Here is a 17,285-nt window from a genome sequence, read left to right as displayed (position 1 = left end):
TAATTGATTGCTAATTTTAAAAATATCCATTCAGTGTTCTAAATTAAAAATGTGTTATGTACACTGAAATATTGATAGATTTAGTAAGTTATGCCAGTTAGCAACCGATACTACCAATGTACACCACCTTTTATTAATCTTTTCAATTTTTTTTTATTTTTTTTTTCAAATTTCCTACCTGGTGCCTACGAGCTCCTTGTTGGTGACTACTGATCTAACCCTTAATTTCATTTAGTGCTTTAGTTTTTAGCAATGCAATTTGGTGTGACACGGCTCATTATTCATAAAAAAATCAGTACAGCAGATAGCTAAACTTTGTCAGTTACTGTATTTATTTTTCTATAGTTTCTTACGGGGCTGGAGCTGGTGTTGCACCCGGAACAGGAGCTGCTGTGCTGCCTGGTGCAAAGCCCTTAAAACCTCCTGGTGTGTAAACAAAAAACAGAAATCCATATTTTTTTAAGCATTCTAACAACATTGTAGAATACTGTATTCTGTATCCTGTATTTAATTCTTGTATTGTCTCCCTTTTCCCTTTCACAGTTGTAGGGGGAGCAGGAGGCGGAGTGGGAATCCCACTGGCAGCAGGAAGCTATCAAGGTTAGATAGACATCATGATATATTTATGAAATGATGATAATTTTCTATTTTGAAGAAGAAACCTCCTTAGTCGTGCAAGGGGAGTCATAAGTACAATAAATATTTGCACAATTATATAGATAGATAGATAATAGAGACCATTTAGTGTCAGGTATGTACATGTAAAGTAAGCCAAAAACAAACAATGTTCTGCCCCAGTGACTTAAGTGACAGTTGGTCAGGGCGAAAACATCAATTTGGAATTTCCTGTGCAGACCGCTGATAAGTCTTCCTGAGGAAAAGCATTGTAAACAAAATATATTCTTTTATAGTTTTTGAAGAAAGTATCCTCTCCACAGGCGGTTTGCAGTATCCCTCTGCAGTTGGATTGGGTGGTGCTGGGGGAGGTGCTAAAGGCCCGAAACCAAGTAGGTTTTATGCTGTTATTATGTACTTGTTTAAATTTGAAAAAAATTGAAGAGTTTAACGCGTGTGAGGCACAGTTCTGAGGTCATGAGATTGAACCTTCCTGTGCGGAGTTTGCATGTTCTCCCCGTGCCTGCTTGGGTTTCCTCCGGGCACTCCGGTTTCCTACCACATTCCAAAAACCTGCGTGTCAGGTTAATTGGTCCAAATTGTCCCTAGGTGTGAATGAGCGAGTGGTTGTATGTCCCTGCGTACCCTGGGACTGGCTGGCAACCAGTTCACGGTGTCCCCTGCCCACTGCCCGAAGACAGCTGGGATGGGCTCCAGCACCCCCTCGACCCTACTGATGATAAGCGGTGCAGACAATGGATGGATGGATGGATGGGCGAGTTTAAGAAAAACTAGCTCACATTGCAATGGTTATAAGTTTGGTCAAAGAATATTTCCAAAAGGGTCGTGTTTACTTTTGCACGGAGCTGGCTGCACAGCTTCAAAGTGTGACTCTTTGATGATAGCAATAAGCCCAGGAGACCCTAAATGGCATTTTGCAAACGCAGATGAGAGTAAACTTGACTTTAAATAAGATAAGATAATGCTTTCCTCAGAATGTACTCTTCAATTGAACCTTTTTGTAATCTGAACAGGCTATGGGAATCTCGGTGCTGGTGGTGGAGGATATCAGCCTCAGCCAGGTAAAGAACAACTTAATTTGTAATACCTTGCCATCATTATTTACATTTTTCTGAGAGTCTTTTTATTTTTTGTTTTTAATACGAAAAAATGTTCTCTTTCTCAAATTATATTTATCTTTTTTTGGAATATTTTGTTGCTGTTTTTCTGATTTTTAGAAAAAAAAGACTTTATGATGATAATTTCTTTCCTGTTTTTCGGAAGTTACCACATGGCCAGCTTGAATGCATTTCAAATATATAATTTTGTATCCAAGGAGCATACCATACATTTGTCTCCAACTGGCCTTGACCAGATCTAAACAGGCTTTTCTTCTGAAAAGGCGCTTAGTCTGCAGGTGCTGACATACCTGTCAACCTCCGCCGATGGCTACCCTTATCAATGAGTGCAATTCCCCTCACTAAATGATAAAAAACCTTCAAACAGAACGCAGCACCTTTTTACTCATAGCAAGACAGACTTTGTAATATACACTACAATAATATCAATCTACGATTACATTGTTGTCTGCTATCAGTGACCAAGTGATCCGGATTAGAGCCTAAATTGTAAAAAGAGTTTTTTATATTTTATTTATTAGCCCTAATATTAAAATTGTTATAGGGCTTACACAATTTGAAATGATCAAAAAGACATAAAACACAGTGGAAACGTATAAATTGCCAAGCATGTGCTGACAAAGTCGATAAACTATGTGACTCCAACACAGCAAGTCAAGCCAAGTCAAGTCATGTTTATTTATATAGCCCTTAATCACAAGGAGTCTCTAAGGGCAGCACAGACCACAGATTATTGCAAACCAAAGATTATTATTACACCATCCCCTGATCTAAAACCTACTTGAAAGCAAGAAAAACTCAAAAACTGCAATTTGAGGAAAACGAAGAACCCTTGAGAAGGGACCACACATGAGGTAATCCCCCTTCCAGGATGACCAGGCTGCAATACCATGTGTCTTAAACGCATATTGAAATAAAATCTAATGAAACTGTGTAGCACGGCCATGTTTGTTTACAAGCTGTCAAAAGGATGAATGCACATACAAGTAAGATCCGATTTAAAACAGCCAGCAGATGCTCATTTTTTTATTTCAATATCTGGCACTGCAGCGCTAAGCAGCCCGGCAACACACACAACACTTTTAGAAGCCAGCCGGCATCCCATCATCTGACTCAAACAAAGTAATACATCACTACGCTCAGTAACTGGATGCAGTCTCAGCAACAGGTGGCGCCACTTACTTATATTGTCTGCTCTCAGATAGGACTGAAAAAAGTTTCAAATAACAGGGAAAAAAATATTCAGAAAACTAAAATAAAAAATAAACAAAAACTATGAAAAAAACTCATTTTGAAAATATTATTTAAAAACAGGAAAATAAAGAAAACAACATGAAAATATATGTTGAAAACAAAGCCCAATTACAAAAAAACCTGAGAAAAACAGCTTTTTTTTGCCCCGAGAGAATGCAATAGTAGTGTCTCACTGAATTAAACACAAAAATCTGGAGCAAAATACGTGCCTTTTTAGAAAATTCTAATATTGTGATCTTTATTTTCTGTAATTCCATTAAAACAAAGCAAATATCAGGCATTCCGTATTTATTACAAATTACAGACAACTAGAGGACTTTTTCGCTATAATCAGCAATATTAAAACGATAAAAGTGTCAAGAACCGGAACAGGATCAGGACCCAAATGTGTGACGTTTCTCACGCAAGCCTTTTATTTTACGGGAAATGGGGAGTCATGCATGTTAGGCAGCAGTCTAGCGTGGAATGATAGGAAGCCAGAGGCCGACGAGATCGATACCAGACAGGACGGGACAGACAGGAATTATATCAAAACAGGATATCGAAATTAAACAGGACAAACTAGACAGGAACGAAACCGGAAACCGATATTAAACAACGGGACAGCCTGGATTTATATCGAAAAAGGATATCGAAACTAAACAGGACAAACTAGACTGGAACAAAACTGGAAACTGATATTAAACAGGACAAAGTAAACGGCAACAATACCGGACAGGAAATACCAAAAGGAAACAGGACCGAGTCGAAACCCACGTCTTGCGGGGCAGAGGTTCGTTGACGGACTGACAAAGGAAAAGTGAGAGCACTGAGTTTAAATAAACGGAAAGCCAATCTGTCAATGAGCCGCAGCTGGCGCCACACGGGCGGTGCCAATTGGGCGCCATGGCAACCGTGACAAAAAGACTTGCAATATTTCAATTGATCTGTAATTGAGCTAAAATGCATGACACTTGTTGTTTTTTTCACTTGCATTGCAGAAAATAAGTAACTTTTTAACAAGATTCTTATTTTCTGAGACAGTCCTGTATGTTTTTTTCTTTTCGTAATGCTCTTGACTCTATCTGCAGAAAAGAACGTTTCCTGCATGAATTATTTATACTGTTAATAGTCTTTAAGATTATTTATTTTAGGCACACTATTTTCTTATCTTCTGTTCTTGTTCACAGGTGGATATGTGCCGGCCCCACTGACTCCCCAGCAAGGTACCGACAACCCCTTTAATCTTTTTTTTTTTTTAAATGATTCACTTTTTTTATGATGAACGACCAGCATATGATAGCAAAGCGTTGGGCACCTCAATTTATTTTCCAATTGCCCTCTCTGATTAGGATTATCGGTCACAATTCAACTGTGCAGATGGCTTGACACAGGCAGTGTGTGAATGTATGATAATCTGTATTTTCCTGAACATTGGGGATTATAGCTGGTGGGATTAGTTCAAGGACGGCGCGCCAGCTTTCTTAGTTTTACTGAGTTTTTCTTTTCTTTTTAACAGTGTCTGGCGGTTTGTGCAACCAACCGTGTTAATTGTACTCCACTCTACAGTTAACAGGGGCAGTGCAAACGATGAATATTATAAGTACTTGGGCAAACCTTCCGAAAAAATATCAAATAATTTTTGCAGTAATACAAAATATCAGCGTTATAATATCTCACAAGCCTATTAAAAAAATGGAAATCATAGTCTATTTGCAGAAACTTTCTGCTTATTTTAAGGGCAATCTTTTAAAATAGTCCAGCTTGTTTTAGGAGTAAAATGAGAACGATAAAACTTTAAATAGGCAAAATTATCTTATCTAGGAGGTGGTAAATGGTATCTTTTGCTTATTTTAAACCTTTTTTCTCATCTTTGTAGAAATTATGTATTTACTTGAGTAATTTCATCTAGATGTTTATGCTTATTTTAAGGGTGATTTGTATTTTCTTTTGTTAGAAAAACAAGACTTAACCATCTTAAAATAAATTTTCAAATAATAATGGGTACCAATGTTGTAGGTGTGACCCAGCAACCTCTAAGTCTCTGGGCGGGTGCTCTAGACCCTAGGCCACCGAACAAATTATAATAATTATTATAATACACTTAAAATAACCGTTTTTGTGAGTGTTGTCAACAATGTGGTGATTGCAAAAAAAATATTTTCTAACCCCATTGGCAGAAAAAACCTTGATTGAAGTATATATGTTCTTATTTTTAGGTATTTTATTTAATTATCAAAACAAGCAAAATTATCATCCAGCATATAAAGTGGTTCTTTAAAAAAAAACAAATGTGTAATATGTGATTACTAGAAGGCAATGTCTTGTCTGGTGTGAGCAAGGGCCAGTGCCACAGAGCACAGCTTAGCGTGGTGGCAGGATGCCAGACAAACATGGCAACGACCTAAGTAGGATTCCACTATGTAAAAGAAATACAAATTTCTCGACCAATGACTTTTAAGGTCAATAAAAACAAACATTGATATGATAGTTGATGCATGCAATGTTTTTTTTAACTGGATGAGCGTTACCACAGAAGGCACTAAATATTACACACGGTCCCTTTAAAAAATACATTTTACTGTTATGAAAATATCCCATTACCTAATCAAGACAATTTAGCAATATAAGCATATAAGTATATTTTTTCTTATTTTACTAGAAAACAAGATAGAATAGAATAGAATAGAATAGAATAGAATAGAATACAATACAATACAATAGAATAGAATAGAATAGAATACTATTTTCTGTCATTGATATCAAATTTATGAAACATTGTATGCAAAGAGGTAATAAAGACTTTAAAGAGAAAAAGTGATAAAGACTATCAGGATAAATGGCCAAAAAAAATCGAAATAAAAAAAAAAATAATCTAATAAAAACGTGTACAGCTAATGAGCAAAACTTAATAGGGTAAGAATCTATATTTTATAAGTTAAGGTTTGTAGTAATAAATCGCATGCTTCTCTTTTTGCAGCAAAAGCAGCCAAGTACATTGGAAATCCAATGCAAGGCTTTCTGGGTGCAGCAGGAGGAGGAGCCTACAGAGGTAAAAGCTCATTAAAATATTTTGAGTTAGCACTACGCAATGTATGTGTACTGTATTGTAACTGTGCACAGGTCTTAGAATTGTCTGAACATTCCAACTCACCCGTTTTGCCGGTTTGCAATGTTTGCAATGTAAGCCAGAAGACTTCCACCATGCAATCTTTTATGGATACACAAAGCCAAAATGTTTAAAGTTGTCAAGCCTTAAAAAATAGATGTTTTTAAAAAAATTATGATGAACATTATCTGAATATTTTTATGTTAAATGTATTTATTTATTTGCATGACATAAAAAACAAAAGCCTGAATCCAAAAATCGGCCAAGTTAATTGAGAACTAAAATTAGCCAGTTTAACTGAAGCGTACCTCGGCTCTGACCGACTCCAGGTTATTAGTTCCTTAAGTGTCTTTGGGTAAAGCAAGTTTGCTCGTTCTTTTGTGGTCATTTCAAAGGATTCACTCATTCACATGTTTCATATTCAAAAGAAGATTTGGAAGTAGATTAACGAATATTGCTCATCTCTGGAGGGCAGCACGGCGGATCGGACAGATGGGGTCGATACCAGACAGAACGGGACAGACCGGATTGACATCAGGCACTGGAGACTGGTGTCCGATAACAAGCAGGACGAGATAGACGGGAACAATACCAGACACTGGAGATCGATATTAAACAGGACAGACTAAATGGGAACACTACCAGACACTGGAGATTGATATCAGACAACAAAATAGACGGGAACGATACCAGACACTGGAGATCGATATTAAACAGGACAAAATTGCCGGGAATGATCCTAGAGATTGATATTAAACAGGACAAAATAGACGGGAACAATACCGGGCAGGAAACCGGACAGAGTCAAAACACACGTCTTGTGGGTGCAGAGCTTCGTTGACGGACAGACAAAGGGTGAGTGAGAGCACTGAGCTTCAATTAGAGGGAAGCCAATCAGTCAACGAGCCGCAGCTGGCGTCAAATGGGCGGGGCCAATTGGGGAAATGGGCAAGTGACCATATTACCTATTGTTTTCTAATATTGATGTTCACCCATTGCTAAATCTAGTGCATCCTGGTCATCCTGGAAGGGGGATTACCACTTGTGAGGACCCTTCTCAAGGGTTTCTTATTTTACCTGTGCTGAGGTTTTGAGTTTTTCCTCGCCTGCATGTTGGGTTAAGATCAGGGGATGGTGTCATTGTAACCTGTGCAGTCCTTTGAGACATTTTGTGATTAAGGACTATACAAATAAATATGACCTGACTTGACATTAGTCCGAACACTGACTTTTACACACTGTCACCTACCAAAATGTTCAGCTGTAACCTATTGTCAGTCCTAACATCTTACTCTTTTGTACAGGTGGAGCAGCAGCAGCAGGATGCCAGGGCAAATACTGCGGCAGGAGGAAGTAGCCGTACTCGTGAGAAAAAGAACCATGGTGCTACTGCATGATTAACTAGAATGTACATTTTAGAACACACACATTCAAGGTTTTTACTTACTTGACATCGTCTGCTCTTTTGCAAACCCACCGACCAGGAGTTTTGTAGTTTTCATTTTTCATTTCATCTCTCGCCTTTATTCAGAAACTCGTATGCACCAGTTTACTGCAAATACTGCAGAATGTGTGTCAGCACTCATTTGTATGCAACCCCAAATGTGTCACGTGGCTCGGACTGCAGGAAAAGGTTTTTTGCCAATGTGACCTGTGCAGGACGCTGAAGATACTGCAGCATAAGCCATCCCCGACCCGTGAGAAGGCCTCTTTTTGTGGCCAAAAACGCATATCGTCTCAAGCCCTCCTCCTTCCTCATTGCTATTTTTAGCCCCAATGGGTAGAAAGTAGTGGGAAACGGGACTTCGGCCAGCCCATCTGTTCTCATTAACATGTTTTTATTTGCCCGGGCATTTCTTATTTTGACAAAAGCCTTTCTTGAGATCACTCTGTAAAACGACTTTGCTTTTTTTTTTTGCTTTTTTTCCCCCCCCAGTGTATTTCTGGAATGTTTGTATTTTTACAAGTTTGCAAGTGTAATTTTAGGAGTTATGTCTTAGTTTATGTGATGCATTTGATTCAAGCTTTTAATTCTTAGTTTATTGTCATTGTGTGACCATGCAGTGAGACTTAGCCTTTGCATTTATTCATGATTAGTAGAACATAAAAACAAGGATTGTTGAATGGGTGCATACCAGTGGCGGGCCGTGCATATCACACCAAGCCCTTCAATAGTGCGACGTCTGAATCAATACAAACCTTAATTACTATTTTCTTATCTCATCTCATTAGCTGCACCGCTTATCCTCAGTAGAGTTGCAGGGGTGCAGGAGCCCATCCTAGCAATCATATTTTATGGCTATAAAATATGTACTGCAGCTACAACTGCGACACATATAAAGAGCATCAATAACAACCTTGTAAAAAAACACAATTTTAGGAATATAGCCATATTTTACTGACCAAAAATCCTTTTTATGTGTGCACAAAATCAGTCCTCCTTTCTTTCCTCAAAAAGATTTCAATTACTCCGTCGTACACATACTCCATGCGTTTCATTTTCATCAAGAAATTATTTTCTATAGCCATCAAAGCTAATGGTGAAAGTTGAGCCCTGTTCTGTCAAGTTTTATTATATTTAGGGCTGATAAATTCTGATAAATTTCCTTCAGTTTTTGGTTGTGGTTCTTCTGTTATCCAATAAAAGAAACGGCCGACGTTTCCTTCTGCCTTGGAGAAGGCCTTCCTCCGCCAACTCAAAATCTGATTGGCCAAACCTACAGCTTTATCAACGTTGATGTTATGCCTCAGGGCTTTGCAAAAACGATTCTGAAGGCTTCTGGGTAGATTTCTGACCCTTGCAACAACTATTAGCAGAAATCTGATTGGTTTAATGCTTAAATATGAAAGCATATGGAAGTAGTGCAACAAGGGGAAAAACAATGAAAGGAAACTGACGGACAATTTGCAATGATTAAGTATTTGTGGACAAAATATAATCAACATCACGTGATTCTGATATATTTCAGGCTAGTAGAGAAAGCCTTGCAGGCCCTGACGGCCCCTCACTGGTGCATAAATGCCCTCTTGTTCATTAACTTGAGCTGCTTTAGAGGCAGAAAACAACAAACATAGAAATTCTTAACTCACCTAAGGTTGATGGGTGTTCCCAAATTCTCCCATTTTTTATGTAATCGTGTACTGTACTCTTTGTGCTAATATGAAAGATCGCTGGCATTAGTTGCTCTACTCGGAGCATTTGGAGCCTCACTGGGTCACACAAGCCATGAGATACTCTTCTTCTTTATTTAAAACGATTTCCTTTAAGGAGGAATTTTGTGGTTTTGCACTTTTATAGATAAAAAAAATGTTTCCACACGCGCGACTTAATATATCCTGCAATTGTATTTGCATCATAACAAAATAAAATGTTTTACAAAAACAACAAGTTTTCATGTTTCAATTAATGATGCATATTATATACACAAGGCAATAGTTGGCAACTTATTAAATAGGTAAAAAGTAAGATATCCCTTTGCCTTGCTAGGTAACGTTGACTTTGTGAGCCATCTGGAAGTAATAAAGTGCTAAGTTTTGATGCAGACGTTACGTAAGGCTAGGGGACGACTCCCTGCGGGAATCAAACCTGACGTCTAAGGAAATATCAGCAGAGACATATTTTGAGTTCTGTTCACAAATTCACAGCTTACAGATATCTAAATAGCATTTTTTTTTATTAAAGAAGCAATTACCCAACTTGGTAATAGACTTGGTCTTATTTTCATAACTGCTGGTGAAACTTCAATTTACACCTACGTCAATTTTACTTTTAAATGATCCAAAGGGGATTTGTATTATTGTTATTGACTCTAAGACTTTGAGCTAAGTAGTATTGATTCCTACACAGAAACCTGCAGTTTGCTTCAAGGCATACGTCACTTTCCTGTCTCCTAAATCGTTATGAACACTAATATAAATTCTGCATGATTACTGTAACTAAGAATGGGCTGAAGGAACTAGATAAAACCTTCTGTTTGGGAAGATATAAGAAAAACTACGCCTCATAAACCAGAACAGGAACAGGACCCAAACGTGTGACGTTTCACACACAAGCCTTTTATTTTACAGGGAATGGGGAGTCATGCACGTTAGGCAGCAGTCTGGCGTGAAATGATAGGAAGCCAGAGGCCGACGAGACCGATTCCAATAGCCTGAGAAGATATCGGACGGATGGGGTCGATACCGGACAGGGCGGGAAAGACAGGATTGATAATGAAACAGGATATCCAAATTAAACAGGACAAACTAGACGGGAACAAAAACTGGAGAGAATAATAAACAGGAGAAAAATAGACAAGAACGAAACTGGAAACCGATATTAAACAGGACAAAAATAAACAGGAACAATACCGGACAGGAAATACCAACAGGAAACAGGACCGAATCAAAACCCACGTCATGCGGGGCAGAGGTTCGTTGACGGACTGACAAAGGAAAAATGAGAGCACTGAGCTTAAATAGACGGAAAGCCAATCTGTCAATGAGCCGCAGCTGGCACCACACGGGTGGGGCCAATTGGGCGCCATGGCAACCGTGACACTACCCCCATGAAAAAAGAAAAGTCATGGCCCTGCTTTAACTAAAGGGCCAGACACTAAGGTATGAATCAAAAATGGCAATAGAATATTTGTCATCAGAAATTAGCTTAGTAGCAGTAAATATTCAGTTTCATAGTTCGTTTTTTTTTCTTCTGTCATTTTTCCCAAATGATAGGGAATATCTGACAGCAAGGAATGATGAGCAGTATATTGTAAGGACATTGTTGAAAACTTCTACTTGTGTCACTGCTCTAAAATTCCATTTTTTAGAAAAAAATAATTAAAAACGTAATGAAAATAATAGAAAATCAGTGACTCTGCTGCAGTTGGTCATTGGTGAGGCACGGTCAGATTTGCAAATGAATAAACCTACACTTTTTGTTTTGCAGAACACAAGAGGAACAAAACAATGAATAGAACAAATGTTTTGTCTTACCTTAACTTATAAATAAGTCTATTCACTGCTCCTTTAGGAGAAAAGCATTGATAAATTAGCCATGCTAAATTAGGAAAAAAATATTGCACCAAGAAAAGAAATACTCTATGGCTTAAACCTACCTATTAGGTTGCTAATACCATCACTAATTTTATAATTTAGGGCTGAAGTCTCGCAAACTCCTGGTCTCACTATCGCCCTCTGCCATAAGGCAAGAAAATTTCTTGCCTCACTTTTCATCTGCAGACGCTCAACACTGTTATACATTTATACATTACAAACTGCTCCGTTTGAATAAAAGCATCATTAGATAGGTCATTCTCAGTGATAAAAAAACAGATGGCTTGACTTGATTTGAGCTTGCTAATAGCTAAACCTTTTGTTTGAGACTGAGGTGGGCGCCACGAGGCAAGAGAATCATGTGCCTCATTCTGAGCTGCAGTCGCTCAGCACAGTAATACATTACATATTTATTGTATCAATAAATGATATCAGTTAAAAATAGGAAATCCTTAAAATTGTGAAGTTATATCAGTAAGAACTTGAACACTGAATATAACAATTAACGTATTTTCCGCACTATAAGGCGCACCTAAAAGCCTTATTTTTTTTTCAAAAACTGACCATGCGCCTTATAATACAGAGCGCCTTATATTAAGTCGCAAGGTCTCGCATCAAAGGCAAGCAGCCACCGACTAGATTTTTCCCCGTAGGCGATGTGGTCCGCGGTGTATGCTGGGATACATATGCCGGCGTTTCATTTCCCAGTCAATGTGTCAATCATCATTTGAATCGATCACTATTGGCTAAAGTTATTCGGAGGTAAAGGGGGCGGATCCTTTTTATCATTTACAGGCTCGCATTGGCTAAAGGGGCAAAACAAAGCCTGCAATTGGCCGAAAAAGATTAATGTGAATAGCAAGTTTGGAAACATTAGTTAGAGGAAACATGTTTTACCATTCTGTATTTGTAAATATTTTACTCTCCTGGATTTACTACACTCACGGATATAAGAGGACCATGGTTGCACATTATTATTGAACGCAACGACTTCAGTGAGCTACTCCGGCTATATATTTTCCCAGTATCTTGTTTCAGAGTGATCTTGATGTTTGTGTGATGGGTCTTTTTTTAAATTAAACTCAATTCCAAGTGTTCATTGTCATATGCACAGTAAAGTTGCGAGCGAAAAAGAAAATAAAAACTAACGAATGGTTGGCATTTCTTGAATCCCAAGACTTTAACCTTCCGAATGATATTTGGAACAATGCATTTGAGTGACATCGTACGGACACCGCATTCGCACGTGTCTACGACACGTATTTGCTTCTATGCAAGCTTTCGGAATGTTAAGGGGGTAATAAGTTTGACTGAATTGTTTTGTCGACGTTCCCATTGTAGCGCCTTATAATCCGGTGCGCCTTATGTATGGAAGATATAGGACCAAAAACTATTTTTTGGGGGTCCACCCTATAACCTGTTGCGCTCTATAGTGCGGAAAATACGGTAACTGAAATATTGCAGGGTTTTTTTTACAGTGAAAAAGCAAATATCTAATCTCAAAATAATAAAATATCAGCAAGGTAAACCAGTAAGCTGTCAGTAGTTGGTAACTGGTAGGGTGTGGTCCAGAAGTCCATCTGCTGCTATCCCAACCAGTGTGGATAAGCCTCCCTCAGGTCCCTTTCCTCACATGGTTAGTCTGTGCCATGCTATAATCATATTTTATTTCTATTACTATTTATTTTGTATTACTATTTAAAATACGGTAATTGTTTTGTTATTTTATATTTTCATGATAACAGGTGAGGCTCTCTGACTGCACTTTGCTGTGGAGAATATTTTAAAACCTTAGACTTTCATAATTTGTTTTCGGTTTTAGAATCATTCTTTGTAAATTTTTGTTCATTATTTAACAAAATAAAAGTGTAATGGCCCTATAGGTAAATAAGTTCGTTTAAAACTTGAACCTACAGTGTATTTCCTAGTTGATTATTCTCACCCACAGGCGCCTAGCAGGCTAAGGAAGGGAGGGTTTAACTCTGCTCAACCAATCAGTGTCGTCCATTGGCTGGCCGAGCAGTTTAATTGGCCCGCTCCTCTCTTGAATGAAGCTGCAGAGGCGCAGATCCGAAAAGTGATGGGAATTCCAGACCTTTTTGAGAGTCGGCTTTTTCGGCTCTGAATCCGACTCTTCAGTTTTTTGCGTTTTCGATCATATGTTACTAATAATAATACAACAGTAGTAACCACATGAATTGATGACCGGGTGGAAACTTTTGATGGCCTGGAGAGGGATGGGTTCCACTAGGCTGTACTTGCCCAAGACACACCACAGGAACTGATGCCACCCAAACCATTATATTACCATCGTATAATAGTCATTATTGTTTCAATATAGAGTGAACGTTTGCCTAATTTAAACTCTCTTATTGTTTATATTAAGCAAAAAACACAAAGATGACGCCACTCGAATTGACCAGTCACTAGCGCCTTCAGGAGACAGAGGAATAGAGAGAGAAAGGTAAAGAAAGAGAAAGAGATGGACAGAGAGAGAGAGAGAGAGAGAGAGAGAGAGAGAGAGAGAAATATGGAAAAGGAGAGGAAAAGAAAAGGAAAGAAGGATAAGAAAGAAAGGTGTAGAAAGAAATGGAGATAGAGATAGGGAGGGAGAGAAATAGATAGCGGAAATAAATACATGGAAAAAAGAGAAAAATCAAGACAGCGGGAGAGAAAGAGAAAAGAGAGAGAGAGAAATTACAAGAGACTAACAGACATTCAATCAATGAAATGAGAGAGAGAGAAATAGAGGGGAAAGAGTGAGAGGGGGAGAGAAAGAGAGACAGAGAGGGAGAGAGAGGGAGAGAAAGCGATGAAAGGAGAGAGTGAGAGAAAAGATAAATTGTGAGAGTGGCAGAATAGTAGAGGGAGAGCATTTGTGCGTGTGATGGAGAGAGAGAGAAAGAGCGGGGGAGAGAAAGAGAGAGGGATAAAAAAGAGAGAGAGGGGAGGGGAGAGATAATAAAAGAGACAGATAGCAAGAGATAGAAGAGAGGGAACGAGAGGGTGTGAGGAATCTAAGAAGAGAGAGAGAGAGAAATCTAAGAAGAGAGAGAGAGCGAGAGACTGAGACAAAAAGAGAAAGAGATTAATAGAAAGAGAGAGCAATAGACAGAGAGAGAAAGAGAGAGCGAGAGAGAGTGAGAGAGCGATAAAAGGAGAGTGAGAAAAAGATGAATTGTGAGATAGAGAGAGAGTAGAGGTAAGATCGGGCCCAAAAAAAGCACCCGAGCCCGACGCAGGCCCGAGGGGTATTAAACCCGACCCGGACCCGGCCCGACTAATTAACTGGATTTGCTGGCCCGGCCCGAGGGGGCCCGAAATTACATATTTTATTTATAAGGAGGGGTGATTTATGATAACAAATTAAACTCTGCCTTTTGTTACAACATCTAGGCCTAAGTTAAATAAAACTGTATAAACATTTACATCTTTTATATTTCTGTGTCTGCACTGCACATGTTACATTAAGCGACAATCTGTCATTGACGGGTTTTTTTTTTGAGGTAGCGAAAACATTTAAAGGCGTCCGTCATTTTGACGACTTGATCATTGGGCCATAATCCACAGCAGCAGTAGTAGTACGCCTTTAAGATTTTAGCGCGGCACTTTCATTGAGGGGGTGTTGACATGTTGTCCCCTTTTCCGACTCCTATGCAAATTAGCCCCCCCCCTGATCGTATTCTATATAAAACGCTTATTAAAACAATAAAGCGAGCTAATTATAATCATTGGGAGATCCTAGTCTATATAACGCGTTTATTTAAACAATAAAGCGCGATCGTATTCTACAAATTGCGTTTTTTAACGCGGATGAAAATCTCACCAACGTCAATGTACGCTTCCGACAAAAGCGATCGTATTCTATATAATACGCTTTAAAACAAAATAAAGCGAGCTAATTATAATCATTGGGAGATCGCGTTTATTTAAACAATAAAGCGCGATCGTATTTTACAAAATGCGTTTTTTAACGCGGATGGAAAAGTCACCAACGTCACTGTACGCTATGATTTCCGCAATCACAACTAATTGTACACAAATAATATTTATTTGATTTACTATAATATCCGTATGTAATGTTTTTTTTATTGTGAATGAAACCCTGGTTGCATTGGATCCCGCGGTGTAAACAAATTGTTGTTTTTTTCATCTAAAATCGGAGGGGGGAGGAATTTCCATAGGAGTCGGAAAAATAGCGATTACAGCTCCTTCTCCGTTTTATCCAAATTATTTATTTTATAACAAGTATTCCTTGGTCTAGTATCCATACATAGTTTAAGTATATATTTTAATGAACATTTAACACATTATTAATTAATTAAAAAAAAAAAAAAAAAAAAAAAAAAAAAAAAAAAAGCAGGACCGAACCCGACCCGACCCGACCGTATGACTGACATTTCAGGGCCCGACCCGGCCCGAAATTGCCTCGGGTTCGGGTTCGGGTTCGGGCTCGGGCCATAAATCTTACCTCTAAGAGAGAGTGGTAGAAAAAGAAACAGAGATAATTCGTGCGTGTGATAGAGAGAGAGAAAGAGAGAAGGATAAAAAGAGTGAGAGGGGAGGGGAGAGAGAGTTGAAAAGATGGATAGCAAGAGAGAGGAGAGGGAAGAGATGGTGTGAGAAATAAAAGGAGAGAGAGAGAGAGAGAGAGAGAGAGAGAGAGAGAGAGAGAGAGAGAGAGAGAGAGAGAGAGAGAGATGGTTACGAAGGGAGCTGGCCCCTAATTGCTGGGGAGCCAGATCCCGTCTATCACTCCCATGAGCCTGCTATTTGAGGCGTTTCGTTCGCGAATGACAGATCACTAAACCCGAAGCGGGCAGTAAGAAGACAGACCAAGCCTATCGCTGCTTGGACACCTCCGGCCCGACGTGGTTGGGCTTCGGCACTTGCTTCTCCGTCGAAAAGAGACTTATTGGCTCTCTGTCGGAGAGTGAATGCGGTTGATGCTGTTCTGCTGCACCTGGAAGGACGAACGCATGGGAGAGGAGGAAGGTAAATAGGAGAAATATAGGGAGTGTTTGGAATATGGCACTCTTATACACCACCCGGGCGGGACTTCATATCGCATAATTATATAGTGGTGGGATTAACAAGTTTGACTTTCGTCTGTAGTTTGCGTTTTCTTTTCTATATTACTGTCATGCTATTCGCCCAGATCGTTGAATAAATGGGGTCATGGTGCTGTCTTCGTCATGCTTCGGTTCAAGTGTTCATTTTCGGGGTTACGCACACCCATTTATTTTCAATTTGATCAAGCATATTCTTCCTGCTTCAGTGCTGAAAAGTACGTCAACTCCATCCTGCCATGTAAAGTGATTATTTTCCACTCATTTCTTACTTATTGCACTTCAAATCAAACAATTGTTTCTATTCTAAAAAGACAAACTGAATAAAACATCAAGTCACGTTTTAAAATATATATATATTGCAATAATCCCTCGATTATCGCGGTTAATGGGGACCAAAACAACCCGTGAAAAGTGAAAATCCGCGAAGTAGCGACGCCCCTTCAAAATGCTTGAAAATATATATATATATATTTTATATTATTATTTTTTTTTTTTAGAAACTCTGAACCCGTGAACGTGGAACTGCGAAGTAGCGAGGTCCCACTGTACAAACCTGTCAACCTCTACGGCTCCATGCCCTTACAAACGGTTGTATTTTCCGTTACAAAATACAAAAAAAATCTTACACCATATTTTTTTTGTAATCCACTTTCACGCTGGACTGGATGATGAGGTTTTTATTACAGTTGCTGCAAATGAATGAGTCACAACACAACACGTGGTAAGCTTCTTCGCCGGCTTTGATCTCGTTGGCAGCTCTTTGTAGACTGCCCACAAAACATATCAAAGAGCATTCTTTCCAGTTTACATAAAATACATTTTAGAATGTCAACCATCACAATACATGTTTACATCCATTTTGACAAGATACTTTCAACAAGAGATCGTATAGTGGCTTTTTAACGTTTACAATGAATTCAACATACTTTTCTTTAGTCTGAATTTCAACCAACATCATCCTTTTTATATGTATGATAAAATAGAAACTATAACAATAATGAGTATAAAAACGGGTACAATTTACCTGCAAATGAATGAGTCACAACACAACACGTGGTAAGCTTCTTTGCTGGCTTTGATCTC

At 38.6% G+C, this 17,285-nt stretch overlaps 2 protein-coding genes across 2 annotated transcripts in view; both read left to right on the top strand.

The window, feature by feature from the left end:
* Window positions 1-9,484, top strand: part of elna (elastin a) — a 77,119-nt gene extending 67,635 nt beyond the window's left edge. Inside the window, exons 47-53 of the mRNA XM_088346275.1 lie at window positions 346-426; window positions 544-600; window positions 939-1,007; window positions 1,650-1,697; window positions 4,178-4,213; window positions 5,968-6,039; window positions 7,401-9,484. Coding sequence (XP_088202401.1) covers window positions 346-426; window positions 544-600; window positions 939-1,007; window positions 1,650-1,697; window positions 4,178-4,213; window positions 5,968-6,039; window positions 7,401-7,453 — 416 coding nt within the window. The 3' untranslated portion in view covers window positions 7,454-9,484. The remainder of the gene's footprint in view (window positions 1-345; window positions 427-543; window positions 601-938; window positions 1,008-1,649; window positions 1,698-4,177; window positions 4,214-5,967; window positions 6,040-7,400) is intronic.
* Window positions 9,485-15,952: 6,468 nt separating this feature from the next.
* The window catches only part of limk1a (LIM domain kinase 1a), an 83,445-nt gene continuing 82,112 nt past the window's right edge, over window positions 15,953-17,285 (top strand). Inside the window, exon 1 of the mRNA XM_088345283.1 lies at window positions 15,953-16,125. Coding sequence (XP_088201409.1) covers window positions 16,068-16,125 — 58 coding nt within the window. The 5' untranslated portion in view covers window positions 15,953-16,067. The remainder of the gene's footprint in view (window positions 16,126-17,285) is intronic.

Source organism: Urocampus carinirostris, chromosome 10 (genome assembly GCF_059441175.1).
Source record: "Urocampus carinirostris isolate Australia breed hairy pipefish chromosome 10, RoL_Ucar_1.0, whole genome shotgun sequence".
NCBI lineage: Eukaryota > Metazoa > Chordata > Actinopteri > Syngnathiformes > Syngnathidae > Urocampus > Urocampus carinirostris.
The sequence above is the reverse complement of the archived record's forward strand: the minus strand, read 5'-3'. Positions and strand labels throughout refer to the sequence as shown.